Source organism: Lentinula edodes (assembly GCF_021015755.1).
Source record: "Lentinula edodes strain Le(Bin) 0899 ss11 chromosome Unknown C8R40scaffold_63, whole genome shotgun sequence".
Lineage (NCBI taxonomy): Eukaryota > Fungi > Basidiomycota > Agaricomycetes > Agaricales > Omphalotaceae > Lentinula > Lentinula edodes.
In genome coordinates, this window is record NW_025764369.1 from 132,748 (window position 1) to 158,637 (window position 25,890).

Consider the following 25,890-nt stretch of genomic DNA (forward strand, 5'->3'; position numbering starts at 1 on the left):
ACAACAAAGGGCTTTATGCCCCTGCTCGCAACACGTTCAACAGCTTCAGTGGCCCGTTTTTCGCGCAAACGTTTCGTAAGCTTCGCGTACTTCTTGCTATTCCGAGATGATGAGGGAGGGCTGCCAGAAGGATTGGTTGTGAAAGTTGGTTCCGCGCGGGCCTCTTTGTCGGCTTCCTTGCCCTTGTCCTCGTCCTCTTCCTCGCCCTTATCCTCGTCCTCGTTCTCATCCTCGCCCTCAAACTCTATCTCTTCATCCTCTAAGAGTTCCCCAGCATCTTCAGCAGCCATCCGCGCGTTGTTGTCGGCCTCGAGAGCAGAAGATAGGTCAAAAGAAGGGAATCTTATGCGAGCGGTGGGAACGTTGTGGCCTGTGAGTAAAAGTGAGTTTAAGCCGCGTCAATCGCGTCAATTGGAAGGATAAAAGGGAAGAGGCTTTCGTTTTAGGTGACGGCGCCTTGAAGCATAACCCAGAACGAATTTTCAGCCAACAGAGCCTTGCCTAGATGATGGGCTGGGCGTCCGTTGGCTAGAAGATTCGGACTAGGGGCAGAAGGAGGAGGACTGGTAATGAGAGAAAGTACTCACCTAAATCGGAGCCCATTTTGTAAGAGTAACTGTTGGTGGTGATGGGAGGTGCAAGGAAGGTCAAGACGAGGGAAAAACAATCAACAGAGACACGTGACGGCGGTTAAGCGCGCGCGGTCTGCCGTATTCCGTTTAAGCGCGCGGTCTGTTGTTCCGTTTGAGTGCGCGCTGGCTTTACGCTGCAGTTGTTATTCTACATTTTTCCCAACTGCCCCAATGAAAGCTCTACCTCCAAGCAAGCTTTGACAACTTCCCATGCCCAGAACCGTATTGGTAGCTCCAGGCTTTTTCAAACATATATGGATCAAACGGGAACCCCATAAGCACTGTTCCTCCTCATTCTACCTCAGACCTCAGCCAAACCTGCTTCAATCCTCCATATACCTCTGCGACTTCTTCACCAATATCCGCTTTTTCTGCAATGCGATTGGGAGCCGTCCAAACAACACCCACAATCAACACCACAGCTGCCTAGAGATGCCCAAGTTCGTGACAAGAACAGGTCCCCTTGTCTGTGCGTAGACTCTTTTCTCCATCGCTTCATCTCAGACTAATAGGCGATAGGTCGTCAGGTTAAGCACAACGTCCTCAGGACATCCCTCCAGTTTTCTTTACCATTTCCTGTACCGCCATTCCCAAAACAATTTCGGTCGAGCTCAATCTCCATCCATTCGCACCCCATCTCCATCTTTTTTTGCCACAGCAGTTCGTACCGAACGTAACTCGCTTCCTGGCCCTAGCAAACCCATACCCGCGAAGTTCTTTGATGCCCCAGAGCTTCCGGGAACGTCTTCCGACGGCGCTTTGTTTTGGAAGCCAATTGTTCAGCCCTGTATCTCGGAAACTGTTCAAGTGGGCGACCCCTTCAAGGACGAAACAGAACCGGCTGGCCGGTTCATCGAAGTGTCCAAAGATAAACCCACGCATGCTTTATATTGGAACAGGCGCCATCCGAATTGCAGCTTTCTTCAAGAGCAAAGGACCATTTTCGACGCCAGTGCCTCTACCTCACCCTCTTCCTTCACGACTGCTACGCCCATGCCGAGCCTTCCTAGCAATGCTTAACCTTGTGTTTTGCTCATGGCCCTGCCATCGCTCAAAAGATACGCTGTACCAAACATCATGAGGGCGGATTCTGCACCCTCTGAATATCGATCTATGTTCTAGCACAAGCCCTCTGGCTCCTGGTCCTACTCACTAACTTCGACAGAGTCACCGCCTAGTGATTGGACGGCGCAAGCGCCTTGCTTCAAGCATAGCTACAATGGATGGGTATACTGCTGTTGCTGTTCTGTTTGGAATACCTTCGCGACACGGAGTGGAATAGCATCTTCGTGCCCTTGATGGATGTGGGCCACGCTTTTTGGAAATCAAGAATTGTCTACTGAATTATCGATTATTCTGTCCTATGCATATTCAATTGCGTTGTTGTATTTGCCTGTCCTTCCCTTCGTTAATCTTTGTTCTCCTATGCAATAGATACACCGAAACCATGTACTGCATTGAATTGAATGTTCACCTGCAAACCCTCGACTCCTTTCTCTAACACGTACCGAGACTCAGATTTCTTACTGCTGACTTTATTTGGTGCTATTTATAAGCACCCCTATTGCAAAATTACACCTCGTTCTCTCCTGCTATCATTACTTTTGCTATGGGAGTCAGAAATCTTTGGCCTGTGGGTGAACCACTACTGCTGAAAGCATCAGGACTGACTATTTCTCAGCTTGTCGACGGTGCTGCTGTGACTATCAAATTGAGAGACTTCATGGTGGAAAATGGATTCATTACGAATCACTATCGTTTGCGTACTACATTGATTGGTGTAGATATTAGGTGAGTGCAGGCATTCTATATGAGCAAACTTTTCAATTCAATATGGACTGTAGCATCTTTCTTGATGGTTTCTGCGCCGCTGATAGGGCAGTAAATCAAATGCATGCAACCACCTCTCCGCTTTCTCAGCTATTCAAATTTTTATGTTACTTATCGCAAGCCAGTGTCCATGGTATCTTTGTCTATGATGGGGAAGAGCGCTCCCGAATTAAGCGAGGCCGCCAGGTTATCACCAGGGAACCGGGCTACTATACACAAGCTAGAGTTTTGATAGAGGCGTTTGGTTACTATGCTCACACTGTAAGTTCAGATAATGAGATAATGGAAGGTATATTCTTGACACTCAACTTGTGCAGGCTCCCGGTAACGAGCTTGCCTCATTTTTGTGTGAAAGAGAAAGGAAGGAATCTAATGGGCACTCCAACCAACCAATCTAATACACAATATGCGAGTTCACTGCTATCAAATTTATTTAATAGCAAGGGGTAGCGTTGGCAAAGGTTCCGCAAAGCTTTGAGAGCTAAGTACGAAGCTTTGATCAATCAATTTGAATCGTTCTAAGGATTCGATATATTCCTTTGATCAAGGTAGATTTAGCACAATTTGTGCTTTGGTTTGTATCGATTTGGGTATATCAAGAATTGGGGGTTTGAATCAAAGTAAATTAAAACCGAAACACACAGACCCCTACAGAGGGCTAGAACTATGTGCTGGCACAACCACACAGCGTGATTTGCCCTTAAGACCAACGACTGATCCTAAGTTCGAAGAATACCCAACAACTGGATAGACTTCTCGCAGTCACAAGGAGCAGAACACGACGTTCCTATACTCACAAGTGCCGGGCCCGAATGGCTGCTAGCGAAGAGGTTTCAGTCTGGCGGGAGTGTGTCTTTCCTTTTTACGGATTAGCACTGCAACGTCGTCCCAAAATCACTTGTATTCCAGATACATCAGATCGCTATTTATACATACAGAATATAGAGTCGCATAGTACAATTAATTTAATACAATAAACGTTCGGAACCGCAAGGAAACTTCTACACTCAGTCAGATACCATTTAATTTGAATCTACATGTCCTTATTTGGTCCATATTGGTTCCAAGATTCTAGTATACCCCCAAACATAGGTAGGTACTTCACTATTCATTTAATTTAATTGCTTTTAGAGAATGACTCGAATAGTGTTTAACTGTCATTGCTGTTCAACACTTACTTCGATCATTTGTCACCTCGTCCGGAGGCAAATCAGCTCTCCTCGATTCTAATCCTATTAATCTGATTCATCTGGATTAAACTAATTGCTTCTCTCTTTCAATAGACACCCATTGTGCCTATACTCTATCAAGGGAGTTACGCATAGTATTCATTTAATTGCATTCTTCAATATTTTCTACGTCAGGACTCTTTGACATTCATTTGATATGTCTTCGGAGCCTCGCAGTACTTCGATCGTTCTTCTAGTCATTTTACTCAACCATGCAACTTGATTGGTCTATTAGACTAAATCACAGTCTTTTAGATTAATGCATGATCTTGTTCTAGAAGGAGTATTTGATAATTCCTGAGTTCTAGAAAGTCATTTCGAGTCAATCCTCGGTTCATGGTCACTTGAGTAAGTTCTTCCAAACTCCTGCCAGTGTAAGGTCCAATAAGAATACCCTTGGTATGTCATACGTGAATGGTCATCCTTCGGATGTAGTCCGAGTCTGGTATAATCCTGCTTGACAAACAGGTAGACTGCTATCCGTAGGTAGTATCGGGGATGGGTAAACTAACCAACTTGTGGTAGTATGGGTATATGGTCCCTTCAACTTATTAGACTGATTCAGTATTGACTTTGACTGTCAATCTGGGTCTCAATTACAGTCCTCTTGATACAAATCTATACGTGAAAATGTCACAATTCACAGCATAGACGTCTAGCCAAAATTTAGGCGTGTCACCGGTGAAGCTGATGCTGAACTAGCAGAAATGTGCAAAAGGGGCCTTGTTGATGCTGTTTTTACTAAGGATAGCGATCTTCTTCCCTTTGGTGCTCCTCGCATCTTCCGACCCCTGCGCATGTGAGTGCCGTATAAGAGGATAAGTATCTATCAAATTGCTCACATAGAATTATAGAGATCATAAGCCCCGGAATTTCAAGGACTTCGAAACAGTTCTCATGTACAACGCCCAGTCAATTGAATCACATCTAGAACTTTCGCATGCCGGTCTCATCTTGATCTCCCTACTCTTGAAAAATGACTACAGCGACGGTGTGAATGGCATTGGCTCTGAAACAGCAGCGGGTCTTGCCAAATGTGGATATGGAGACGATCTTCTCAACGCCCACAAATCCTTTTCTACAATGCCTCAGCAACTTGCAGAGGCCTTTGGCCGACTCAATAACAATATGGCGGATGAAATAGAATTCAATACTCATCACAAGCTCAGATATCGTAGCCCTTACAAGGCAAACGTGCTCCGCATATCCCAATTCCCATCACTTAGAGATCTATCAACCCTCACGGCATTTCTGGAACCTGTCACCAGCTGGTCTCGTTCCATGGACCATTCAAGAGCACCGAGTGCCTCGAAATGGCCACCCCAAACACCCGACATAATGGAAGTTACCAAATTCTGCTGTCACAATTTTGGTTGGCCTGACAAACATGCGCTCAAGAGATTTCATGTTGACCTATGGCCAGCAGTCATCATGCGAATGTTAAGCTCTGTATGTTATTCATTCAATCTGTTGGTATCATGGACAATGAACTCGATAATCTGATTGGCTAGAAATTTCTTCGTTTCAAAGAGAAAGAAGCCGAGATTCTAGTTCCCCGGCTGCAGGGTACATTTGCAGTTGACGCAAATGGAAAACCTTATACATCTATGCTTTCTACCATAGTTCGCAACAAGAACTCACTGCGGTTACGAGGAATGAGAGCAAACGATGCTATTTCGACTACATTTTCTACGGAGTTCTTTCTCCAACTCACTGGTCTTGCTAGCTCAGTCTCTGATACTTCCAGGAGAGTTGACGTCCCTGCTGCAATGATCGCAGTAGTGTTGCAGCAAAGTGATCAGATCCATGGACTAAATGAATGTCTTGGTAAGTTGTTCACTATATCAACTGTTCTAGAGTTAAACGGGCAGCTTAATTCTAGGTCCACCTCCGTCGCACATCATCCATGTTGAAATTGAAGTCCTTGAGCGCGGCAATGCATCTGGTAAGTTGATTATCTGTCTTTGAGACGTCGGCATGAAATATTGATCGCATCTTCAACAGGGAGTAGTCAGAATCACCAGGAAAACCCCACAAAGCGCAAGCATACTGGCACAAGCTTGAATGATAGAGATGAGCCCAAACATCTGCGTCCAATGCTTAAGGACCTCGGAATGATCGAACTTACTGATAGTGAAGATTAAATATGTCTTCGAGGCATATGTAGAATTTTCCTTTGTAATGTAAGATAGAATATACAACGACGTATCTACTATATTCTGAGAAAGGCAAAATCATTCAATGAATAGCAGTAGTGGATTATTGCTCAAGGTGCTCTAACTATAAGCGATTTATTGACATCGTCTTTTTTTCCAGTCAAGAAAGCTTCGTATTTTTTTAAGCTTGGTGATTTCGATAAAGAGACGAAATTGTCAGGGTTTAGCTGACAGAGAGACCATTTCACAACAATAGAGGAGACGATTCACGGCTATACAGCCAAGGTAACCAGTTCCCCGTATCTGATATTCACATTCAGAATTACATACATGCGGCTAACTATTATACAGCAGATTGCATATCGACGTTTCATTTCCTTGGTACACATCTCCTCTACTGCTCTGTCTGCACCAGCTACACCTCCCCCACGGACCTCAAAAGCCTGCTCTGCCTGCCTGCTTCAGCTAAACCTCCTCCCTCATAAACCTCCTCATAAACCTCAGCAATTGCAATGGAAACAGCCGCCCAGTGAGTCCTTACACGCATGTAGCATAAATGCGGCTCGAAGTTCAAGACCTTCCATGTTTTTCACACCTTCCACAAGTTCAGCCTACACTACTGTGCGTGCTGGGGGAGGAGGAGGAGGCGGAAGCATTGGGCAATGAATTGTTTTGCTCCCGCCGCCGTCGATCGCCCGCTCGTTGGCCGGAGCGCGTGGATCCGTCGGGTGATGCAGTGCCATCCCTAACGGGGAACTGTCATTACGCAATAAGATAAGTATTCGCTCCAACGAGCTCGGTGTGAGGAGCACTGAGGTGCTCAATGTTAGAAGAAGAGATTTGCCTGGGGCACAGCCCCGCTCGGGTGGGAAAACACACGAAACGCGGTATGGCTGAGCCTGGAGCGTCTTTATCAGAAGATCAGACACTAAAGTAGTAGAGGGAAGGGAGGGTGGGTTCACAAAAAAGAGCTTCGAGACGAATTTTGACGATGAGAGTTTGGTTCAAAGGCGATAAGCGCCCGCTCTCATCGCCACATCTTATCTTATCCTCTGAGAAGGCAGCTCTGCTGCCTTCTCTCGGAATAAGATAAGTATTCGCTCCAACGAGCTCGGTGTGAGGAGCACTGAGGTGCTCAATGTTAGAAGAAGAGATTTGCCTGGGGCACAGCCCCGCTCACCCACCCGTAGATGGTGAGTGGCCTGGAGATACCCCAAACAGAGCCCGAGGCTCCAACACAGGCAACTCAACATCAGCTGTGGTTGACTAAACCCCAAGCCGAGTCGAGGGCGTACTAAGGATATATTATAGCTATTAGAAGGGTAATATAATGTACAAATTGAGTTTTATTAGTCCTCAGATAATTCAGTATCCTCGCCGCGGATGCAGCTGTCAATAAGAGTGGCCGAAATTTTATTTGCCTTCCTGTAATCCTCCATTGCTTTGCGTACCCGATCCCAACGCTTGTCATAAGCATCTGCGACCTGGGAGATGATAATGTCCTCCAGACGACGCCAGTATATGAGAAAAGCAAGAGAGGTCCAACCTCCAATTGCTGCCACAACATGAGGTGCAACACCGGCTAGAAGGAGTTCGACAGCCCCGCCGATACGGAAACTGTGTCCGAGTACATGTTGCATTGAAGCGCGTGTCCAGATATCGGAAACGAATTTGAGGAAAATGGATTTTGTCATATGTTGAGAGCAACCCGATTTGTCAATGAAACTGAATAATGAGGAGCCTTCAGGGACGGCGGCGTTCATCTGCCAATGTTGTTCAAAAGCTTTGCATGGGCATAGGCTGGTTGGTTGTCTAGAAGCGACGACATCGGCACCGAGTTCCTTTGTTGATTTGGTCCATGGAATGTGAAATTTGATGCGAGCTCGCGAAGATTGCAGAAGAAAATCAGATAGAATACCTGAGCGGATGACATGGAACTTGGGGTCAAAGGAGGATTTGGAGGGTATTGTCAGTTCGCCGAGACGGCGACATCCCCAGAAACAGATAAGGGCAATTGCCCAGATAGCACAGTGAAACGGGATATTGAAATCGAGAGCGGAATGGAGAACAAGCAGATGCTGGAGAGTGATTGGGTTGCGAAGTGGACGCTTATGTTGGCTTCCTTTGATGTTCGCAGCCCGTCGAGCAAGTGTAATAAATTCCGAGTTTGAAGGCCATGGAGCTCTGTTGAGGATGTGCCAAGCCCGTATACCTGAGAGCCACGATCGGATCGTGCTACCTGAGACTGTTCCTGCATGTGCGCCAACAAAACCTGCAATTAGGACTTCTGAAGCGGGCATACGCATTAGCTCGGGTATTGATTCTCTATCACAAAATTGATGCCAACGTAGAAGCCCCGCGGCATAGTTTGATTTCGTCTGCCCAGTGAGACCCGAAGCTGTGATTTGTTCAGCATGCTGAAGAATATGTAAAGGGATTGATTCTAGGTTCCTGAGTTTCATCTCGATAGACCAAGGCGAAGTCCATGCCAATATCCGATCAGCTGAGCTAACGTTAGGCCGCAGGGTATTGTTGGCGATTTGGGAATCCTTTCTGGGTTTCCTAGGAGCCGGAGCAAAGTGGTTACCTGCCCAAGGTGGGGCTTGAGCAGGGGTGGTAGTTGGTTGTGAAGAAAGAAGTTGAGGGCTACATGTGCTAGTTTGTGGGGATGCGAAGTTATTGCGGAAGTCTAGTGGGTTTAGGTGTGACGAAGAGGAGTTCAAAATAGGAATTGTTTGAGTCTCCACGGTGCGCGGAACCGTGGAACTCGGGCCAGAACTGTCTAGCACCAAGAAATGAAGAGGACTATATAGGCATGAAATTTCAGTTGAAATTGATGTAGTGAGAAATGGGAATGGCGTGAGCATACCTAAACATAATCAAGTATTTCTTGCAACTCCAATGGGAGTGAAAAAGTAAGAGGAAGTTTATCCGCGACAGAACCGAGTTCTCCGCGCGAGAATGGGTCTGCTGGATTGAGAGTGGTGGGAATGTATTTGAGCTCAGGCTGAATGAAGAGTGGGCCAATGACCCCGCAGATGCGACGGATCGACATGTTAATCCAGTAATTTGGGCTGCGTGCTTTGTCAAAGGCGCCGATAGTCCCCTGGTTATCCGAGTGAATGAGAAGGTAGATGTCGTGGAAATTCATTGATTCTAGAAAATAAATCAATAGTTCCACAGCCACTGTTTCGAGCCAGCAAATGTCACGTCCAGGGATCTTCCAATTGGGACGGAGACGAAATGCTGCCCAGCTGCCATCAAAGACAATACCAATGCCCCAGTCAGTGGAGGCATCAACAAAAAGACCAAAGTCCTTGAGTTGACCTCGTGGTCGGAGTTCTCGGTAGTAGAAGGGGTCCTGAAGTTGAGAGTGCCACCATCGAAGCTCCGTAAGAACACTAGGAGGGGGAAAACGACCGCGGTTTTCTTCAAAAGAACTGTGATACGAGGCCATGAAATTTGAAATTGGGGGAAGGTGGGATCGACCTTCGTGGTAGATGAAGGCAATGTGGCAAAGTGTGCCGTGTATAGACTCAACTTCTGATACAGGAACACGGGCGTTCGAGAAATTTGAGAGGAAGACCCGAATACGTTCAAGGTATTTGATGCGTTTGTCATTAGGAAGACTAACGCGCTTGAGCTCGAGGTTCCAAAGAAAACCTATAAATCTGGTGACTGTCACAAAATCTTCATCACCTTTATCGGGATGCCATGGGACACCAAGTGTTTCAATAGTCTCCAACATCGAAGTCCTGTCGTAGTCGTAGGAACCTTGGGAGTTGAGAATTCGGAAAGCTTTCAAGTCATCTTCGTATTTCAGCAGCGCATCGACAAGTTTGCTTAGTAAAATGTCAACCACAGCATTGGAAATCATTCCCGAATTGCTGCTAGCCGGGGCAGCACCAAAACAAAAAACAAGATCTACGAAGAAACGACCTAAGTGATCCTGAACCACAAGGAAAGGTTTGTGTTCGGGGAGTATTGGACAAGTGCGATGGAATTTCTGAATATCGAGAGTGCAAGCCTGCGTGCCTGGTGGTGCAGTAGCAACCTGAGTAAAGTGTAGTGTGAGTGAAAGTGAAAGTGGGCAAGTAGACAGTAATGATTAAGGTAATGGTAGTAGAATAAGACCAAGTGGGTCGAATGAAGTAGAGCTGAAAGAGAAGGATGTTAGGGGATAAAATTGGACTTACCATATCTGCAACCTTGACTGCGGTGTCAAATCGTGTTGGAAACAAGTTCTTCTGAGTGAAAGAATTGACTGATGGGACTATATGTCCCTTCGAGTCGCGACCATCTTTCGAGAGGTTGCGGCACACCCTATGTTTAGGAGGAATACCCGGACCCTGGATTTGCGTAGCCACGATGAGAGGCGAGACATAGAAGTGACCTCGCATAATAAGATGCATATCTGCACAAGAGAACGGCCCAGCCATTCGGCCAGCTGCGATTTCGTCGGAAATGTATTGTTCGATTACATCAGGGTGCTCATATACCGACTGATGGTTGGGAATGATGATCGTTTCGTGTAGTGGAGGCAAGTGGCCAAGCGGAAAACCTCGACGGAGGTTATGGAGGAGAAGTGGGTAGTGATGAGAGATATTACATGAGACGAGAGCTTTTTCGAATTCATCCGCATTGTAAGGAGTGACAACCCGCTCATATAGCTCAATAAAATCCGGATGTGTGTTGGGAAGTGGTAAGCGAAAATGTATAGCATCGGAAAAGTCATAGTAGGAAAGAGTTGGCGGAATCGAAAGTTTGAGGAATGCCTCAATTAGGTCTGGAGCGACAAGTGTACGAGAAGGCGTGGTGCCCATCGCTTCCGCAGAATGTGCAGACATGCGCATCCTGACAGCCCTTGTTCGTTTTGCAATTCCCTCGTATATTCCACTGATAGCAGATGCGTTTATCTTCTCCCTGAGGGAGACCGAGGACGAAATTTTTACCCCCTTTGATCCACCTGGCCCAGAGGAGGGAGCCATGCTTACTTGAATGGTCTGTAGCGGAGTGCCCCTTCTTACCACATCCAAGGCAACAGAGGTCGAAGGAGTCACCCTTGTTGCCTTTCGGAAAGGGCTTAGATGAGGAGGGAGCCGCGGACAAGTTAGGAGCCTGTCTAGGTTTTGCCTCTAAAGACCTCTCGTAATCGGTGACGACGCGATTCCATGCCATGTTATAAGTAGTGAGATCAAATTTGGTATTGTACAGACGGCGTTCTTCCCGAAGACGATACTCGCGAGGTTTCCAGAATCTGTAGTATTTCTCTGCGTCACGTTGGTTGTTGAAAAAGAGAAAGTGTTGTCGAGTCCAGTTTGTGCGGGTACCCTCCTGACCATCTGGGTCACGGCTGAGTTCAAAGGCGAAGTAATTCTTGGAGGCGAGCTGAAATTCATATAGCGAAAGACCTTCGTCTTCGTCCGCTTTCTCTACGTCTGGCACCCGTATGTTAAGTCGATCCAGCAAGTCCTTGAGGACCACCACTTCAGTACGTTCCTTGTCCCCTGGAAGAAGTGTTTTTGAGGTCTTAAAAGACGAGGAGTGGGAATGAATGAAAATGAGATTGTTGTCAGTGAAGAGAGGAAGAGGAAGGTAGTTGTGCAGCCTTCCAATTCTATAGAGGCATTCTGGGAGTTCGACATTCTGAGAGGTGGTCGGATCTGGCGTAGTCTCGATGATGGGGGTCATGAGCCTAGGGTTCTTCTCCGGCCCATTCTCCAGAGAATCGCCCTCCTGCACGTCCCGAATGCGCTTCCCTTTGGACAGATTATCCACCTCATTCGCCCTTGTCATCCACGCAAGTATGTAGCTGGGAATCCACTGTTTGACACGCTCAAAAATAGCCGGGGTTGTCCTGATGTCATTCCATTCGTCCTCCGTAATGGTAATAAGTGAAGCTGAAGGAGAGCCCTTGGTGGGAGCCTTCTTTTCAATAAAAAGAATAGTCTTCTCCTGCCGCGCCTCGTTAGCTCGTTCAATGTCATAGTTCCTTTGCAATCTTCTCTCCAGGCTGAGTTTTTTCAAAATCGGAATGATTCCGAGAATATGAGTACGGCGTTGGCGATCATCAGCCCTGATAGACGACGAGGTTCTGAGGAGAAGCGGGGGGTGTTGTGTCATGGCTCTAGAACGCGTATATGCACAGGAAGATCACAAAAAAGAGCTTCGAGACGAATTTCGACGATGAGAGTTTGGTTCAAAGGCGATAAGCGCCCGCTCTCATCGCCACATCTTATCTTATCCTCTGAGAAGGCAGCTCTGCTGCCTTCTCTCGGATCAGGTCACATCTCGTTATGATCCGTTACGAGATGTGACCCGCATGGTCTTTTGTGTCGGTCTCAATTGCACTTCTTGTTACTGGTAGTAGCACTAGAATTTGCTGGAACAATATGCCAGTGGTACATACTGGTACATACTAGGTGGCCCAGTGGGTTTGTTCCTGATTACTAGTAGTTACTAGTAGACCTTTTACAATTTTAGAATGAGCATGGACCAAAAGGCAAGAGTACATAAACATGACGAGCAGCTTTTCCCAGGTCCTGAGTCGATGGAAATCATTATATTAAAACTATAATGAATGCGGCACCGGAGGGGAAAGAGAATATTTAAACCGGATGCCACAGGTAATGACACTTATAACTTGAAGTTATAGATATTCCATCTTATTCCATCTTGTCTTTCTCAAGTTTCCAATGGATCTACGTCGGCTGTGAGATTGTATCCCAGAGGCCAGAGTCGGAAGACTCGGGTGCACGGCAGCATCATAAGTATTATTAGATATCGTAATATCACCGTACATTGGAGACGATTGAACCTGATGGAACGTCGTCCTTCCCGCAAAGAGCCGCAGAGGCCGCATGTGACTGCGCACAACCAGTACTGCGCTTTCATGCGATGCGATGAGCATGAGTGCATCTTGTAATGTTTGGGAATCAAAGATGAGAGATGATCCATCATAAATGGGGAAGGAACCTCTCATCGATTTGAGATACATGGACATTATCTCATCGATGAGAAGGAAAAGTCAAAGTTACCAGAAGATTCAATCGATCCTTCAAAAGAGAAATGTGATAAGGTAAGGGCCTCAGGTCAATGTATCTTCCGATGAGTTTGTCCACTTTCTGTACTTGGGAGACGAAAGGAGACAAAAAAGTGATTTGGACTCCAATGAAGTAGTAACAAACGTTTCAAACAAGACATTCTCCGATTACAAGTAATACAACGTTGAGAGTCATTTTCGGCTTGGGATCGTGGGAGCTTACGTGATGCTAAAAAAAAAGTATTGGGAGCATAGGCTTAGCTTCTTATTTTCCGTCCCTCCCTACGCAAGGCGGATAGACCAGTCAGTAGTTCTGTCAGGTCACTTCTTCTACTTCCAACGCCCTTCAAAGTTAGGCCTGGTCGAAGAAGAGCTGCCTTATCTCGCTGTCTGTCGCAATATAATCATCTTCGGCCTGTGGCTCCAAGGCGACCAGCGGTAACCGACTTTTTCCTACAGCGGATTCTCCAAAAAGGCACGCCTTTGTTGTGCGTCAGCCAGTACTTGTAGTCTCTCCAGTCTACCCTATCCCGGTCTCTGCTCGTTTTTTCTATCTTTACGACCTTTCTATCACGACCTTTCGGCTCTTCTGCCCCGAAGAATCGACGAACAATACACCTGAGTCAGCGACCATCTTCACGTCGTTTCGTGTAGCCAGGTCGTTTTCTTGGTCTGTTCAATCTTTGCAGATGCCAGTTCCAGTTCCTCATCATTCCAAACAACCCGCTCATCTCGTCATCAAACAACACTGCTCTGACGACGGCGTCAATCACTCTTTCCAGGACTTGACTGGCATTCTGCCTGTGTCACCGACTGGGCCTCCGCCCTCGTTCGGTACTCGAGAGCAGTGGATTAACTCTTTGCCTTCTTGGAGGAGAAGTAAGCCCCGTAGAATCTGGGAGGATGACTCTCATCCCTTTGCAGAACAGGATTTTCAGACAGGGTTAGCTGCCGCGGACAACGCGTCAGCTATTAAAGGATCTCGCGCTAAAGCGTGCCCTCCGCCCTTCTATATTCAACCTAGTGCTATTGCGCCGACCATTAAGGGCGCTGCAACAAGTATCGAAATGGTACCTCATGGTCCCTTTGATACTGCGGGCATGCGTGCAAACGATAAGGCCTGTTCCATTGCCACAAATATGGAGATAGATGTCTACGACCACCAAGATCGCAGTGCATTCACCCCCATTTTCGAAGACGATTCTCCTGAATCCCGGAGCGTACATGAGGTGTCTTCTAGTCCCATTGAGCCCGTCACTCCCTTTGGAGATTTCGTCGACCGAGCAGTCAGCTCTACATCGGCAGCTCTCAGCTGCTCTTACGTTTCCAATGCATCCCTTGCTGGCGCTGCGAAGGATACTTGTCAGTTGCAATGCTATCGCTCGCATCCTGCTGCACAGCCCTTTACTGACTTACCAGTGTCTGTCCCGGCTCCGGAATTGGTGACTCCCACTGCTACGTCAGGCTATCGGAAGCTTTCCGAGCCTCTTTCTGAATGGATCGCTAATTTTGTATGGAAAGCATGCACTACCGGCACGAATATCCCCTCGTCCATTGCTAAAGTTAGGTCAGTATCACTGTTGATCCTTCTTCCTTTTGTTTCACTGATGTTATACCAGACTTGTCACTCCCAAGGCTTATGCTGTGGCTCCCCCGAGCTATCTCGCTACTTCGATTCATTCACTGTTGCTTTCCACCTTGCTTCAACCGTCAGCCATATTCCTTGCTCTGTGGTATATCGTCAGATTACCAGTGTCCTTCGGAACAGTAAGTATGACCGCCGATCAGACGAAGGAACTGCGTTTTAGGATGGTATTGCTTGGTGAAAATCACGGGCTTACTCAAGACGTGACGGACAATACCGCCCCTTTCCGATTAATTGTCCTTGGGTGCATGCTAGCCAACAAATGGCTGGACGATCACACGTTCTCAAACAAGACTTGGTACGCTTATTTCTGCGGTTTCTTTTGGTTTTTATTCATGTTCCATTCTAAGGCATAGCATCTCGAACGTCCCAATCAAAATCTTGAATGAATTGGAATCACGAGCGCTTGATATATTCGCCTACGACCTTTCGATTTCCACTGCTGACTGGTCTGATTGGCTTTTGCACGTCATGTCCTATCATCTTTCTCTGTCGTCGCCTTCCCATCCTCAGCCCATATCTCGTCCTTCCGCCAATCCACACCTCATAATCAAACTTACCCTTGAGGAGATCATCAACGCGCCGAAGGCTTGCGATTCGGACTCTCCGCAACCCAGAGCTGTCTTTCTTGGACTCGAAGAGCGCCGCAGAGAGAAGCAGGAAAAAGAGCAGGCTCACAAAGCCAACGTACTTGAAATCGACTTAGATGAGGACGGCCCTTTGAGGGAGGAGTACATGCCAAAACGACGAGTCAGTGAAGCAGGTGCCCCGCACGGCATAGAAAATTCATTCACTATCCAACGCCAAATTTGGGAAACCAACAAATCTGCAGAAAAACTGCTCCCTCCCCCTGCTAGGTGGAGCCCTGCAGGTGATGAACCGATACTCAGAGATAGCAATCGTCCGCATGGACGCTACCTTGCGGTGCAACCGACACCTGGTGTTTTTGTACCCGTAACATCGTACCAGGGCCTTCCACAGTATCAGTCAACTCATGAACTCAACTATGTGTCTCAGCCTTGGCTTCCTAATGTTCATTTTGCTACTGCCAAACCTCTACCGACAACAGGGCATTTTCTTGAATTTACTTCTCATCAGCATCCTGCGCACTCAGTGTTTAATTCCTGTCCTCCCCCGCTGCTGCTCCCCTTTGCATTGCCACATTCCCGCTCGCAGTCTTACTCTCATGACCAGGATACATCACAATCGTATAATCATACGCGTTCATATTCACAGTCCCAATTTGAATACAGGTGCTGCGACCTTCGCATGACTCCCAACGAGTTGCCACCTGTACAAGCAGATGTAGATATGACTTGGGGATTGTCGGGTCGTCACTCTTATGGCCCTCCGGCATTCGCGCCGCATCCCTCTGTCACCTACCAATCCACTTGGTTGAGAACTTGAATTTGAACGCCGTACATATTCGTCTTTCTCTCTCTGCTCAACAGGAGCATCAGCATTTTCAGCTCCTTCTAGACCTCGTCTTAGCACCATTTCCGATATCATAATTCTCGTTCGGGCCCCTAGTGGCCATAATGCGTCTTGGTGATCTATTTCTGCTCGCCCCTCGGTGGTGTGTATTTGTGTCTCCCATTCGAATCGACCTTTTGTGTTATACTGACTTCATCATCACCCATTGGCAATTCCCTTATGTTTGTTTCTTTGTACTGTTTGTTTGTCTTCTGATGGTCACTTCACATCTTCCCTCTGATATTGCCTCGGTGAAGCCGGGAGTATTATGCAGAGGCTCTCTAGCAGTGAAAGCCCGACATAATCTCACAAGACGCTTTTGTTTTCTTCCTCTAATCTTCCCATTCCAGTTCTGCCCCACTCTACCTCCTGGTATTTATTCCATTCTAATGTGGTCATGATGGGCTTTTTATCATTCGGATAACTTCTTCGAAACATAATCCCCTATTTCACGATTTTACCTGGGGACATTCTGGAAACAAAAAAGAACATACAAAACACTTACTATCTCGTTCGCTCTACTGTCGCTTTGTTCTTGTTTAACTGTACGCATTGTACGATGTTGATAGTGATAGTTCACCCTCGAGGGTACCAACCCGGTACTAACTTTCCCTTTAGTTCCATACCAGTTGCTATCGATCCGCTTACATGACATTTCGTTCCTTCTACTCCGCTATCAAAGTATACTGCAAGCGATCTCTTGTAAACAAGCGTTGAGACCGGTCGAAACTTCACTGAAATAGACATGACATGTATATAATACAGGAGGACTTTTATTCGACCATTTCCAACTACCTTTAGACCCATTCAACGGAACTACTGTGAATGTCCTATTACACTGGTCCATACCCCATCTCTCTGAGGCACCCTTTGGACTTTTATTGATCTCAATCTATCTACCCACAAAAAGTGCATTGCTAATGTTCCTAATGTCCTGCTCACTTCCCCCTTAGGCTAGTGGCATTGCACGACGTCCAACAGAGTCTCAAGTATGTATTTTGAGTTATTTTGAGACAGGATCAATATCTATTAAGGTATGTATGAAAAATGCAGGTGCAGGCTGGCACGTCAACACGACGCAAATGAAATTTGACTTCATTCACGACTTCCCGTCAGACTGAGGCAGACTGCTTCTTATAGTTACGAATTCAGTGTCCTGGAAGTCTAATTATACAAAAGAAAGTGGTTTACATAGATATCCTCAGATGCCGACAATGATGAAAGGAACCTGCAAAAAGATGGTAAGCCTACCCCCCAGTGTGAACAAATGAAGGATGTCAATTTTTTACCTCAACATCTTCCCCTTCCTCATCCATGACCATGACCTCGACGGTGAGGGTTTTGATGTGAGGAGAGACGGGTTTCCTACTAACATGTTCAACAAGTTTGCTGAACTTCATCGGCAAACGCTCCTCGCTCTATCAAATATTATGGTTAGGCCATCGAGGTTCGAGTGTACTTGGCTATGCATACCTTCTTCTTTCCAACAAATGAGCTCCAGAGCATGCTCACGCCTGAACTTACCATTGCAACGTCGAGCTTGTGTTCACTATGGAACCAATCGATAATCTCCTTTAGTGTCGGGTCGCTCTTGAACGTGAAACGGTCCCAAAGTGTCCACTCAGTGGCTCCATACTTGTGTTTGGGAGCCGCAATAGGCTCTGAGAATCCAAAAAATGGTAGAGCAATGTTCACAAATCCGTTCTTGTAACTCTCAAGTTTCCTTTTGCCGTCAATGATCTACAAGAATGATTATGTATAGCGGGAAGATGATAAAAGTACACACCTTGTAAAGCTCGAGGCAGGCAAGACCAGTTACCAGTGAGGTGGTGGTCGCAATAGCAGGAATAATCTTTCCAGCAATCTGCTTTGTTGTATGTCTGTCCGCAAGATTTATACTGTAATTTGTAGCCCGAAGATTAGAGGCGGCAGTAATAAAGTCAATATGATGATTCGTGTCATCGTCTTTCTCGAATTCCACTGGATTTAGGCGGTACCCAGCCAAAGAGGATGGTACGGGAAGCTTGGCAGTGAGTTCCGCAAGATGGTCTAAACAAGAGAATGAAATTTATAAACGAGGACATAGAATAGGGAAGACATACCGCTCTCAGAAGTTTCGTTCTGTGCAACGGGGTCATTGTCGTTGATCTGGACCTTTACACCACTTTTTGGAGTGAACTCAGGGACGATGACAGAGTCTGCTACTTTTCGGTAGACATTGGAGTCTGTCTCGCCCTTGAGACCGTAGTTGTAAGCATGGAGATTCGCAGCTGCAATGATATAAGAAAGGTGAAGCGGCTAGAGAGATTTTAGAAATCACGATTTAGATATATACGGGTTCAGCACATACGTCGTTCGAATTGAAGATGATAGGATCTGGTGCTCGTTTGGGCCCACTCCAGAATGGTTGACCATTGCTTGCAACAGCATCCTTTGGTAAACTGAACAGCAATTGTCGAATTTCATTGTTATATTTCTCCTCAAACTGTAAGCGAGCCCAGACAATGCACTCTTCAAAGGTCAAAGGCTTGTTCGTAACCAGAAACGAAACAAGCTGCTCTATTTGCTCCTTCTGTTGTCCAGAATATTTGAGAGTCTTTTCAAGATAGTCGGGCTCAGAGAGGAAAGAGTTGACAGCCTGAGCAGGCCTCACAAAAAGGTCATCAAATGCAGTTCGACTCCACTGCATAAGATCAGTTCAACCAATCATAAGCAGGACGGTAACAGATCTCACATACCTCAATGGTGTGGGCGATGGCATTGGGAAAGTTTTTGATTGTGCAAGAAGGTGTTTCTTTCTCCGGGGGGTCTTGCGAGGAGGCATAGGATTCCGTTAGGTGTGGAACCACGACTTGAACGTTGCCTTTTGTTCCAAGAGTGCCAGAGTCTATTAAGGGTTTTTCATAGAAAACACATCGTTGATCCATGTATAGACCTGAACGGGGATTTCAGAAGGTTGTGCTCGAGATCGGTGCGTGAAACTTACGGGCTTTGACATTGTCTAAAGCATTTGTAACGCCGTCGACGTTGTTGAAGAAATCCTCATTATAAATGTCTATAAGAAGGTAAACAATTATTTGAATCTATGACTGGGAGTTTAGGGGAAATTGCACCTTCTGTGTCAGGTCCCACTGCGTCTTGCCTTGTCGTTATTTTCCCAGCTAAATCCTTGTTCATGTCTGAAACTACCGTAGCTGCGACTTCAGCCTTGAACCGACCAAGATCCTTCGGTCTGAACAAGAATTGTCTGTTGAGATTACTCTTCTCAATGGTATCAAGATCAGTAACTTGTATCGCCCCTTTAGGTCCACTTGCGAGTCCCATCATGCTCCAATTTTTTAGCATCTCGCAACCGATAGCACCGGAGCCAACCAAAAACTGACGATGGTTGGAGATCTTCTCCTGGAAAGTCTTACCAAAGACAGCGACCTGTCCATCGTAACGGGAACCGGTAGGCTGACATTCGGCTTCTGAGGGGAGGACGTCGGGAAGCGATTCGAGGGAATCAAAATACATGTGCTGCTGCATGGGGTGGAATTTTGCAGAGCATGCCTTGAGAGCCTCTTGTGCTACAAATGCACCAATGACCGCAATTACTGGTGAAAGGTCGCCAGTCGCCTGAAAGGCAAGTTGAGTAACAATATTTTCGTCAGCGTCAGCGTTAAGTTTCTTCGCAATAGCTACAACTGCGTCAGCGTCATGCGCATTACGAGGTTTGGGGAACCGTTTATGTTGAGCGTGAAACTCAGAAAGCGCCTGGAAACCTGCGTGAAGCGTACTAGGACGGTCAAATTTGGCAAAGTCGGTGATAAAGAATTCTGGGGATTGAAGAGACTCCCTAAGCGATTTCTGGAATGCGGAGTCAATGAAAGAAACGTATTGTCAAGTGTAAGGCGCACAAATTCAATGATTTTAGGCATTTTGACTTGAGTGAAGACGCCGCCTCGTACATAGTCTCCGAGTCCCGTTGTATCACCAATTGCGAACGTGTAGGGACCCTTGACTGAGATCTTGCGTGGCTCGCAACCATTGAGTTCTGTCATTCCTTGCACTTCTGAGAACGTCACAAAATCACCATCCTCAAGACCGTGTCGTGTTTCGTCAAGGCATGTAACAATTCCTTCTTGGTCCTAAATTGAAGTTAGACCGAGCAATCATGCATGAAATTAACGACGAACCTTGTCAATGGACACGATCATACCTGACAAAGGCTGCTCTCCAGTCGGATCGACACAGGTAAACTTGGCGCCGAAATCATTGAAAACATAGCTAGAAATTTTTACTACGTCACACAAAGGAACAATTTTGAACAAGCTTACCCAAACAGACCGCGTGTTTCAGTGGCAATGAAAGGCACATTATTCTGATGAGTCCAGTCGTTTATTTCGAGCTGCTTGGCGTATGGTGCATTGCACACAACGACCACCTACAAAGCCAGAGGTAGGCCACATCACTTGCGCTTTGACATATTGAACGTACCTGGAAACCCCTCACAAGATCTACAGTGATTTCCTGCCCCGCTTGTCCTCCAAGGTTGCGCACCGGCACATACGCGTTCAATTCTGCCAATCGAGGAACTGTGACTTCTGCACGGGGTCTACCTACATCTTCTTCGCGTAAGAAAAACTGAAAGACCGTGAGTTCGATCGCGTCACATTAGACCTCATTCTGACCTGAGAACTCAGATCCTCAATCTTGACCGGCTCTGGATCGTATACAGTGACAGACTTGACACCGGCAAGAACAAGGTCCTTTGCTGTAATAAGATGAGTAGCTTGCGATATAGGATGTGTTGGAAGACGCGACCTATTTCGACACCTAGACCCTGCATTCCGATTATTAGAACATTTGAGACTGCCATTCTTTTCATAGCTAGATCAAGGGTTAGACCCGACTCATGCAAGTACCAGAAGCATACCTTCGTGCCCCAGCACGTAGCTGAAGACGTTGGATAATCAGATCGAGCACATAAGTTCACCAAAAAATCGACGTACAGTTGACGTGAGTATAAACCTTCATCGATGGCCGTTTCGTCAACGTCCATATTCGCGGAAAGAGGCAGATTGCTCATGGTTGTCGAATTCGTTAGATAGTATAGTGAGTAAGTATTGACGGTGGATGTAAGGAGAGAAAGAAGCCTTTGCGACATCCTTTTGCGCTATCACACGTGAGCCTTAGTCACTCACAAGTCACTCGTTGGTCAATCGAACACCATCGAAATAACATCACATACATTACATTCGAGCACCCCCGAACTCGTTTCCGGTGCTCCGACATTGGTCGGATGCTTGTTTATGGTAATGGGCTAAGGGTATCAAAGGATTGTTTTTACATGTACAGTAGCTAGATTACAGATACACTGAACTTTTGAAATCATAAACACGCCAAGGATCGAGAAAGATGGGCGTTGAAGTAGAATTATGTGAAGGTAGCATCGAGTTCTGCGCAGAGGGAAGGATAGAATTGAAATCGGCTGGGCAATAGTAGGGATTCTGCGATAGGGGGGACGGGGGGAGGCAATCTTCTAAAGCACTCAACTGGTATGTCTGCCAGGGATTTAGCTGGACAGGAGCAGAAGTAACGACCACCGTGGGACAAAGTTCAGAATCTGTGATCCCTACTGGACTTTCTTCCAGAGCGACATCCGGAGGAACAGTCCAGGAAACAGTAGAAATTCCAACAAGCAGTGCACTCTCTAAACGGCGTAGGGGCTCCAGAGACCTGGTCGGTGAACTTTGACGAGAAGGGTTCAAGAACGGGGCCTCAGGAGATTTTCTCTGCAACTCGAGCTGGGCGGTATAAATAAGCGCAGCAACGATCGTGCATATGGACCTTCCCGATGGCGCAATAGTATGGATGCGCAAATCCTCAAGCCAGAAGAACCAGTCTGATGTGGACACCGAGATATTCCAGTCGAGCAACGTTAGAGCGCAAAGCTCAGTACTTTTGACTTCACTGACTGACATGGACATGAAGTCTGCCCTGACTCAGAATTTCAGCATTGAGTAGAATTTTCGTGAACCATCAACACTGACCAGCAAGTTCGATACTTCTTAGGATTTGCGCGCTTTTGTCTCCAGAACTCCTCGTCTGTTTCGGCAACATTGGTTCGAACACTATGCGTATAGTCATCAAGCCATTTAAATGCCAACATGAGTGCGAGGCAAAATGCTCTGAAAAGAACTTGAGCACGGTGAAGAGCGGAATATCCGCGAAGATGAAGGTGATCCGAAAATAGCTTTCTCATGTAGAATAGAGCGAGAAAGAGGGTAGAGGTAGATGGGTTGATACACGAGCTCAAAAGAGATTTAATCTCTGCCCCAAGTTCTTTCAACACACACGTCCCAGATTCTGAAAGGAGATGTAAGATACGATTTAATATCGGAGATACAGATCACTTAACCTGTTTGCTCGTCCAAAAACGTGTCACACAGAACATCAGCTAACCACAGCGCTAGGGCTTTAATTTCCGGTTGTGAGTGGTGAGCAGGTCTAGGAGCTTCCACTCGCTTAGCCTGGTCCTTCCGCCATTCAGCTCTGCATCGACGAGCTTCCCTTTCTAACTCGGCGTTGTTCAGGTGTGTATCAAGAGAGATCCAAACGCCTTTCGAGGACTCGCCCAGGCGTTTACCGGCTATGATAGTGGTAGTACCAGCGAGGCGGGCAGAGGTGCGACGGCTTTGACGGGCACGTTCGTGTTGAGTGGGATAAGGAGATTTCCTGTAGGACTTACTGATCCTACGCGTGTGATCTTTGCGTTCATAACCACTGAGGTCGAGAACCCTACAGTCTCTGTAAGACGTTACGGGAGAAGGAGGAGTCTGTGATACGGCGGAAGGTGTGTCGACTTCGGGAAATGTTTGTATAGGCTCAGGATTGAGGAGAGAAAATATGGATATTTTTGTTCGAGGTTCTATATGATGCTGAGAGTGGTAACCCGACAAGGGAATGCTAGAGTATGAAATCTCAAGGCAAGACATTTGCAGTTAGTAGGCAAGGGCAAGCCAGTGAGGGAGCGCTTTATAAAGTAGGGCTCATGATTTAGACGAAACCACAGCTTGGGCCATTGTGGCCATGTATTAGGCCACGAAGCGAATCGTCACAGAACAGCCAGTTTAAGACGGGTCTTAGCGCATCATACTGATTATAGAAAGAAAGCAAGATGGACAACGAGGCATAAAAGAGACCATTGTTCTGTGGCTTAAAGACGCGTGGTTCCAGGGTCAAATGGAAATTATGTAAAGAATCACATACATACATACAATTCAATGTAGTCAAATCACTTGGGTGACTAATGCACGGACCTCTCTACTTGCGGTAGAACTGGAAGATACGAATTGAACCAATGAGAAGAACAGGGTAGACATCGAATACGCACGTTACGACGGAAATTGAACCAAAGTGATAAACAGCCTCGATCGAAGGAGCTACGAAATCCACTGTGAAAGGAGTTAATTAAGAGTATGGTAGATGCAAGATGTGAAGAGCGCACCGTTTATGAGAGAACTCCCATTCACGGTTGACAATACGAAATGCAATATCCTCGTAAGGAGGACCTGCGCTGAAAAGCAGTAGGACTGTTTCATCGTTACCAGGTTCTTTGACAATTTTATAGGTGGGTGCCTTGGATTTGTCGATGAGGTCGGGATAGAAAACGTTGAACTACAGGAAGGTGAATCCTGGTGAATTCCCGAAAGATACCATGAATTATCAACACATACTTTATATCCTTGTACAACTTTTGGGGGAGGATTGTCCGTACTGTTACGACCAATGTCAATCCTTCACATGCATTGCAGAAGGCAGAGGAGAGGAACCCACTCGTAATGCGTCTGATTATATTTGTTCCATTCATACCCAGTATGAACACGGTTGAAATAACGCGGCTTTCGTGGCCTGTATTTGTCTTCCCAGTTGTATGAGGTTGGATTGGCAATATTTTCTTCCATATTGAACAATTCTTCTTCCTCATCAAGCTCTCGCTCAGCTTCGGCTCGGTAAAGAGCCTCAGATGCCATATCCGCACCACTGGCAATCGCTTCTTCGTCCTGCGTTTCCGGTTCGGGTTGGGTAAGTTTGGGAACAAAGCGAGACGCGGCTACTGTCCTGCGCAGCTTCATCTGGATAGAGGGTCAGGAAGAAGATTAACTAACTTGCCGTTTTTTATAGACTCACAAGGGCACGCCGGTCTTCATCTACAGTGAAGATATCAATTTGCCGCTCTTCAGTAGGTAGCTTGGTGATATCGATCAAAGTGGGGCTCATAGAACGATCATAGGGCTCGATCAAAGCCGTCTCGGGTTCCAATGTGACCGTGGGTTCTGGGATGGGAACAGGACCGGATGAAGCAGTTTTGGCGACCCCTGCCAGTAATTCTTCTTGGGCTAGCAGAGCTTCGTCTCTTTGACGTTTGCGTAATTGTTCAAGGCGATTACGCACTACTACCTCGTGCAAACTCTTCAGATTGGCCTTTGATAAATGGGGGGCCTCGCATCAAAGATACAAGCGAATGGAAGATAAAATACAAACCTTGGCTTTCCATACCAATATTTTTTTGAGTAAAGCTTCCCAATAATCTGTATCGACCGGCTCTCCACTAGTAAGTTTATTCTGTATCTGACGCTGGAGCGAGGCAAGCTCATTGTAAGTTTTTCCTGAAAGTAGAGCTGCGATGTCGTTCTCAACCACTTTGGCAGCTTCAATACCCATTCGTTGGCCTGATTTGATACTGTCCAGTCGATCCTTGCATACGACCATCATGTTCTATCAAGAGGGATTAGGTAGAATCCAAGAACGACCCGTCTTATACATACCGTCCAAAAATTGATATTAGTATCGTTTTGTTCCAAAGTCATATATCGTTCAATATCATCGTGAAGTTCTTCGACTTGTTCGTTGTTCAGGTTCTGTAATCAATGCATTAATTGGTTTCTCGTCGAATTCATGTGTCACCTACATCCAGAATGTTGTAAGGCTCATCCAAATCAATTTCAAGGCCTGCATCCTCTTCTTCGTCCTCGCTATCATCATCCAGAGTGACATACTTGAGATTCAGAGCCAAGAAATCCACAGCTTTTGCTCTCTTCTCTTTGATCCTGATTGCAGCTCGCGATCGCTCCTGCTCTAATTGGAAGTCGCCCTCCTTGGACAGCCAGTCCGACATTTGGGCAGATTCCTGCAAACGCTGCATTCTCATCTCCTCTTCCTCTCGTAGTCTCTGTTCCACCTCTCGTTCGGCACGACGCTTGTTTAACCGTTCCAGTTCCTCTTTCGCTTCCTGTTTCCGGATAGCGTCTTTCCGCTGAGCCTCGGCAAGAGAGAGACCCTGCTTGCGTTCCTTTTCATTCTTCTTGTGCCAGCGAAATTGTTGGCCAAGGTTGACATCGTGAAATGGATTGTCGGTTGCGCTGTAAACACTAAGTTCGGCGATTTGGCGAGCTTCTTCCTCCTCTTTTATACGTTTCTTTTCTGCTTTCCTAGCTTTACGCTCCTCCGACTTGTCGCGCTTCCGCCTAAAATATAAAGTGTACATTGAGATGTGAAGGTAACATGGATAATAAGTAAAGATACCTTTTCTTATCTCGGTCTCGACTAAAGCTTCTATCCCTCTCATTATGTTTGCTTGAGTCCTTGTCTCTCCTTGAAGATGTGTAGTCCTTCTTAACCTCATCTCGGTCACGGCTTCTGCTGCGGTAACGTTTACGGTCTTCTTCTCGATATTCTGTTCTCGACTCCCTGTCTCGGTCAGTCCCCTCCCTGACGCGATCGCGATTGGACCTTCTATGAGGCGATATAGAGTGAGAAGAGTGCCTTCCCATAGCGAACGGTGAGCGTTCAGAAGAAAGTTCTTATTCTCGGGCCGCACCTGACGTTTGATTTTCTC

The 25,890-nt window shown here is 46.5% G+C and overlaps 9 protein-coding genes across 9 annotated transcripts; 5 read left to right on the forward strand and 4 right to left on the reverse strand.

Annotated features, from left to right (window-relative positions):
* Positions 1-842: 842 nt before the first annotated feature.
* On the forward strand, positions 843-1,652 carry C8R40DRAFT_1177395 (uncharacterized protein; the record flags this gene model as incomplete). The annotated part of the gene is made up of 2 exons (XM_046232676.1): positions 843-1,097; positions 1,152-1,652. The coding sequence occupies 2 exons, from the start codon at positions 843-845 to the stop codon at positions 1,650-1,652; spliced, it is 756 nt and encodes a 251-aa protein (XP_046079900.1).
* A 589-nt stretch (positions 1,653-2,241) lies between these two features.
* Positions 2,242-2,860, forward strand: C8R40DRAFT_1177396 (uncharacterized protein; the record flags this gene model as incomplete). The annotated part of the gene is made up of 3 exons (XM_046232677.1): positions 2,242-2,423; positions 2,477-2,723; positions 2,780-2,860. The coding sequence occupies 3 exons, from the start codon at positions 2,242-2,244 to the stop codon at positions 2,858-2,860; spliced, it is 510 nt and encodes a 169-aa protein (XP_046079901.1).
* Positions 2,861-4,588: 1,728 nt separating this feature from the next.
* Positions 4,589-5,835, forward strand: C8R40DRAFT_1074550 (uncharacterized protein; the record flags this gene model as incomplete). The annotated part of the gene is made up of 4 exons (XM_046226731.1): positions 4,589-5,140; positions 5,203-5,518; positions 5,574-5,636; positions 5,696-5,835. The coding sequence occupies 4 exons, from the start codon at positions 4,589-4,591 to the stop codon at positions 5,833-5,835; spliced, it is 1,071 nt and encodes a 356-aa protein (XP_046079902.1).
* Positions 5,836-7,196: 1,361 nt separating this feature from the next.
* Positions 7,197-8,714, reverse strand: C8R40DRAFT_1060943 (uncharacterized protein; the record flags this gene model as incomplete). The annotated part of the gene is made up of 1 exon (XM_046225386.1): positions 7,197-8,714. The coding sequence occupies one exon, from the start codon at positions 8,712-8,714 to the stop codon at positions 7,197-7,199; it is 1,518 nt and encodes a 505-aa protein (XP_046079903.1).
* Positions 8,715-13,578: 4,864 nt separating this feature from the next.
* On the forward strand, positions 13,579-15,941 carry C8R40DRAFT_1061098 (uncharacterized protein; the record flags this gene model as incomplete). Its single annotated transcript, XM_046225401.1, has 3 exons — positions 13,579-14,456; positions 14,509-14,832; positions 14,885-15,941. The coding sequence occupies 3 exons, from the start codon at positions 13,579-13,581 to the stop codon at positions 15,939-15,941; spliced, it is 2,259 nt and encodes a 752-aa protein (XP_046079904.1).
* Positions 15,942-15,981: 40 nt separating this feature from the next.
* C8R40DRAFT_807047 (uncharacterized protein) lies at positions 15,982-16,495 on the forward strand. The gene has a single exon (XM_046236285.1). It carries the CDS (start codon positions 16,073-16,075, stop codon positions 16,406-16,408), a length of 336 nt encoding a protein of 111 aa, XP_046079905.1. The 5' UTR covers positions 15,982-16,072; the 3' UTR covers positions 16,409-16,495.
* A 473-nt stretch (positions 16,496-16,968) lies between these two features.
* On the reverse strand, positions 16,969-21,151 carry C8R40DRAFT_1133455 (ubiquitin activating enzyme). The gene is made up of 17 exons (XM_046229271.1): positions 21,002-21,151; positions 20,926-20,945; positions 20,814-20,879; positions 20,681-20,763; positions 20,487-20,633; positions 20,327-20,433; positions 20,186-20,276; positions 19,907-20,137; positions 19,121-19,856; positions 18,994-19,062; positions 18,746-18,942; positions 18,358-18,690; positions 18,110-18,305; positions 17,794-18,056; positions 17,481-17,747; positions 17,297-17,425; positions 16,969-17,235 (listed from the first exon to the last, which is right to left on the reverse strand). The coding sequence occupies exons 1-17, from the start codon at positions 21,076-21,078 to the stop codon at positions 17,209-17,211; spliced, it is 3,039 nt and encodes a 1,012-aa protein (XP_046079906.1). The 5' UTR covers positions 21,079-21,151; the 3' UTR covers positions 16,969-17,208.
* Positions 21,066-22,387, reverse strand: C8R40DRAFT_807286 (uncharacterized protein). Its single transcript, XM_046236286.1, has 3 exons — positions 22,043-22,387; positions 21,241-21,989; positions 21,066-21,180 (listed from the first exon to the last, which is right to left on the reverse strand). Exons 1-2 carry the CDS (start codon positions 22,252-22,254, stop codon positions 21,356-21,358), a joined length of 846 nt encoding a protein of 281 aa, XP_046079907.1. The 5' UTR covers positions 22,255-22,387; the 3' UTR covers positions 21,066-21,180; positions 21,241-21,355.
* Positions 22,388-23,315: 928 nt separating this feature from the next.
* Positions 23,316-25,825, reverse strand: C8R40DRAFT_1163854 (mid region of cactin-domain-containing protein; the record flags this gene model as incomplete). Its single annotated transcript, XM_046230412.1, has 10 exons — positions 23,316-23,330; positions 23,386-23,446; positions 23,500-23,669; positions 23,729-23,768; positions 23,829-24,127; positions 24,183-24,476; positions 24,537-24,770; positions 24,821-24,913; positions 24,964-25,519; positions 25,578-25,825. 10 exons carry the CDS (start codon positions 25,823-25,825, stop codon positions 23,316-23,318), a joined length of 2,010 nt encoding a protein of 669 aa, XP_046079908.1.
* Between the last annotated feature and the right edge of the window lie 65 nt (positions 25,826-25,890).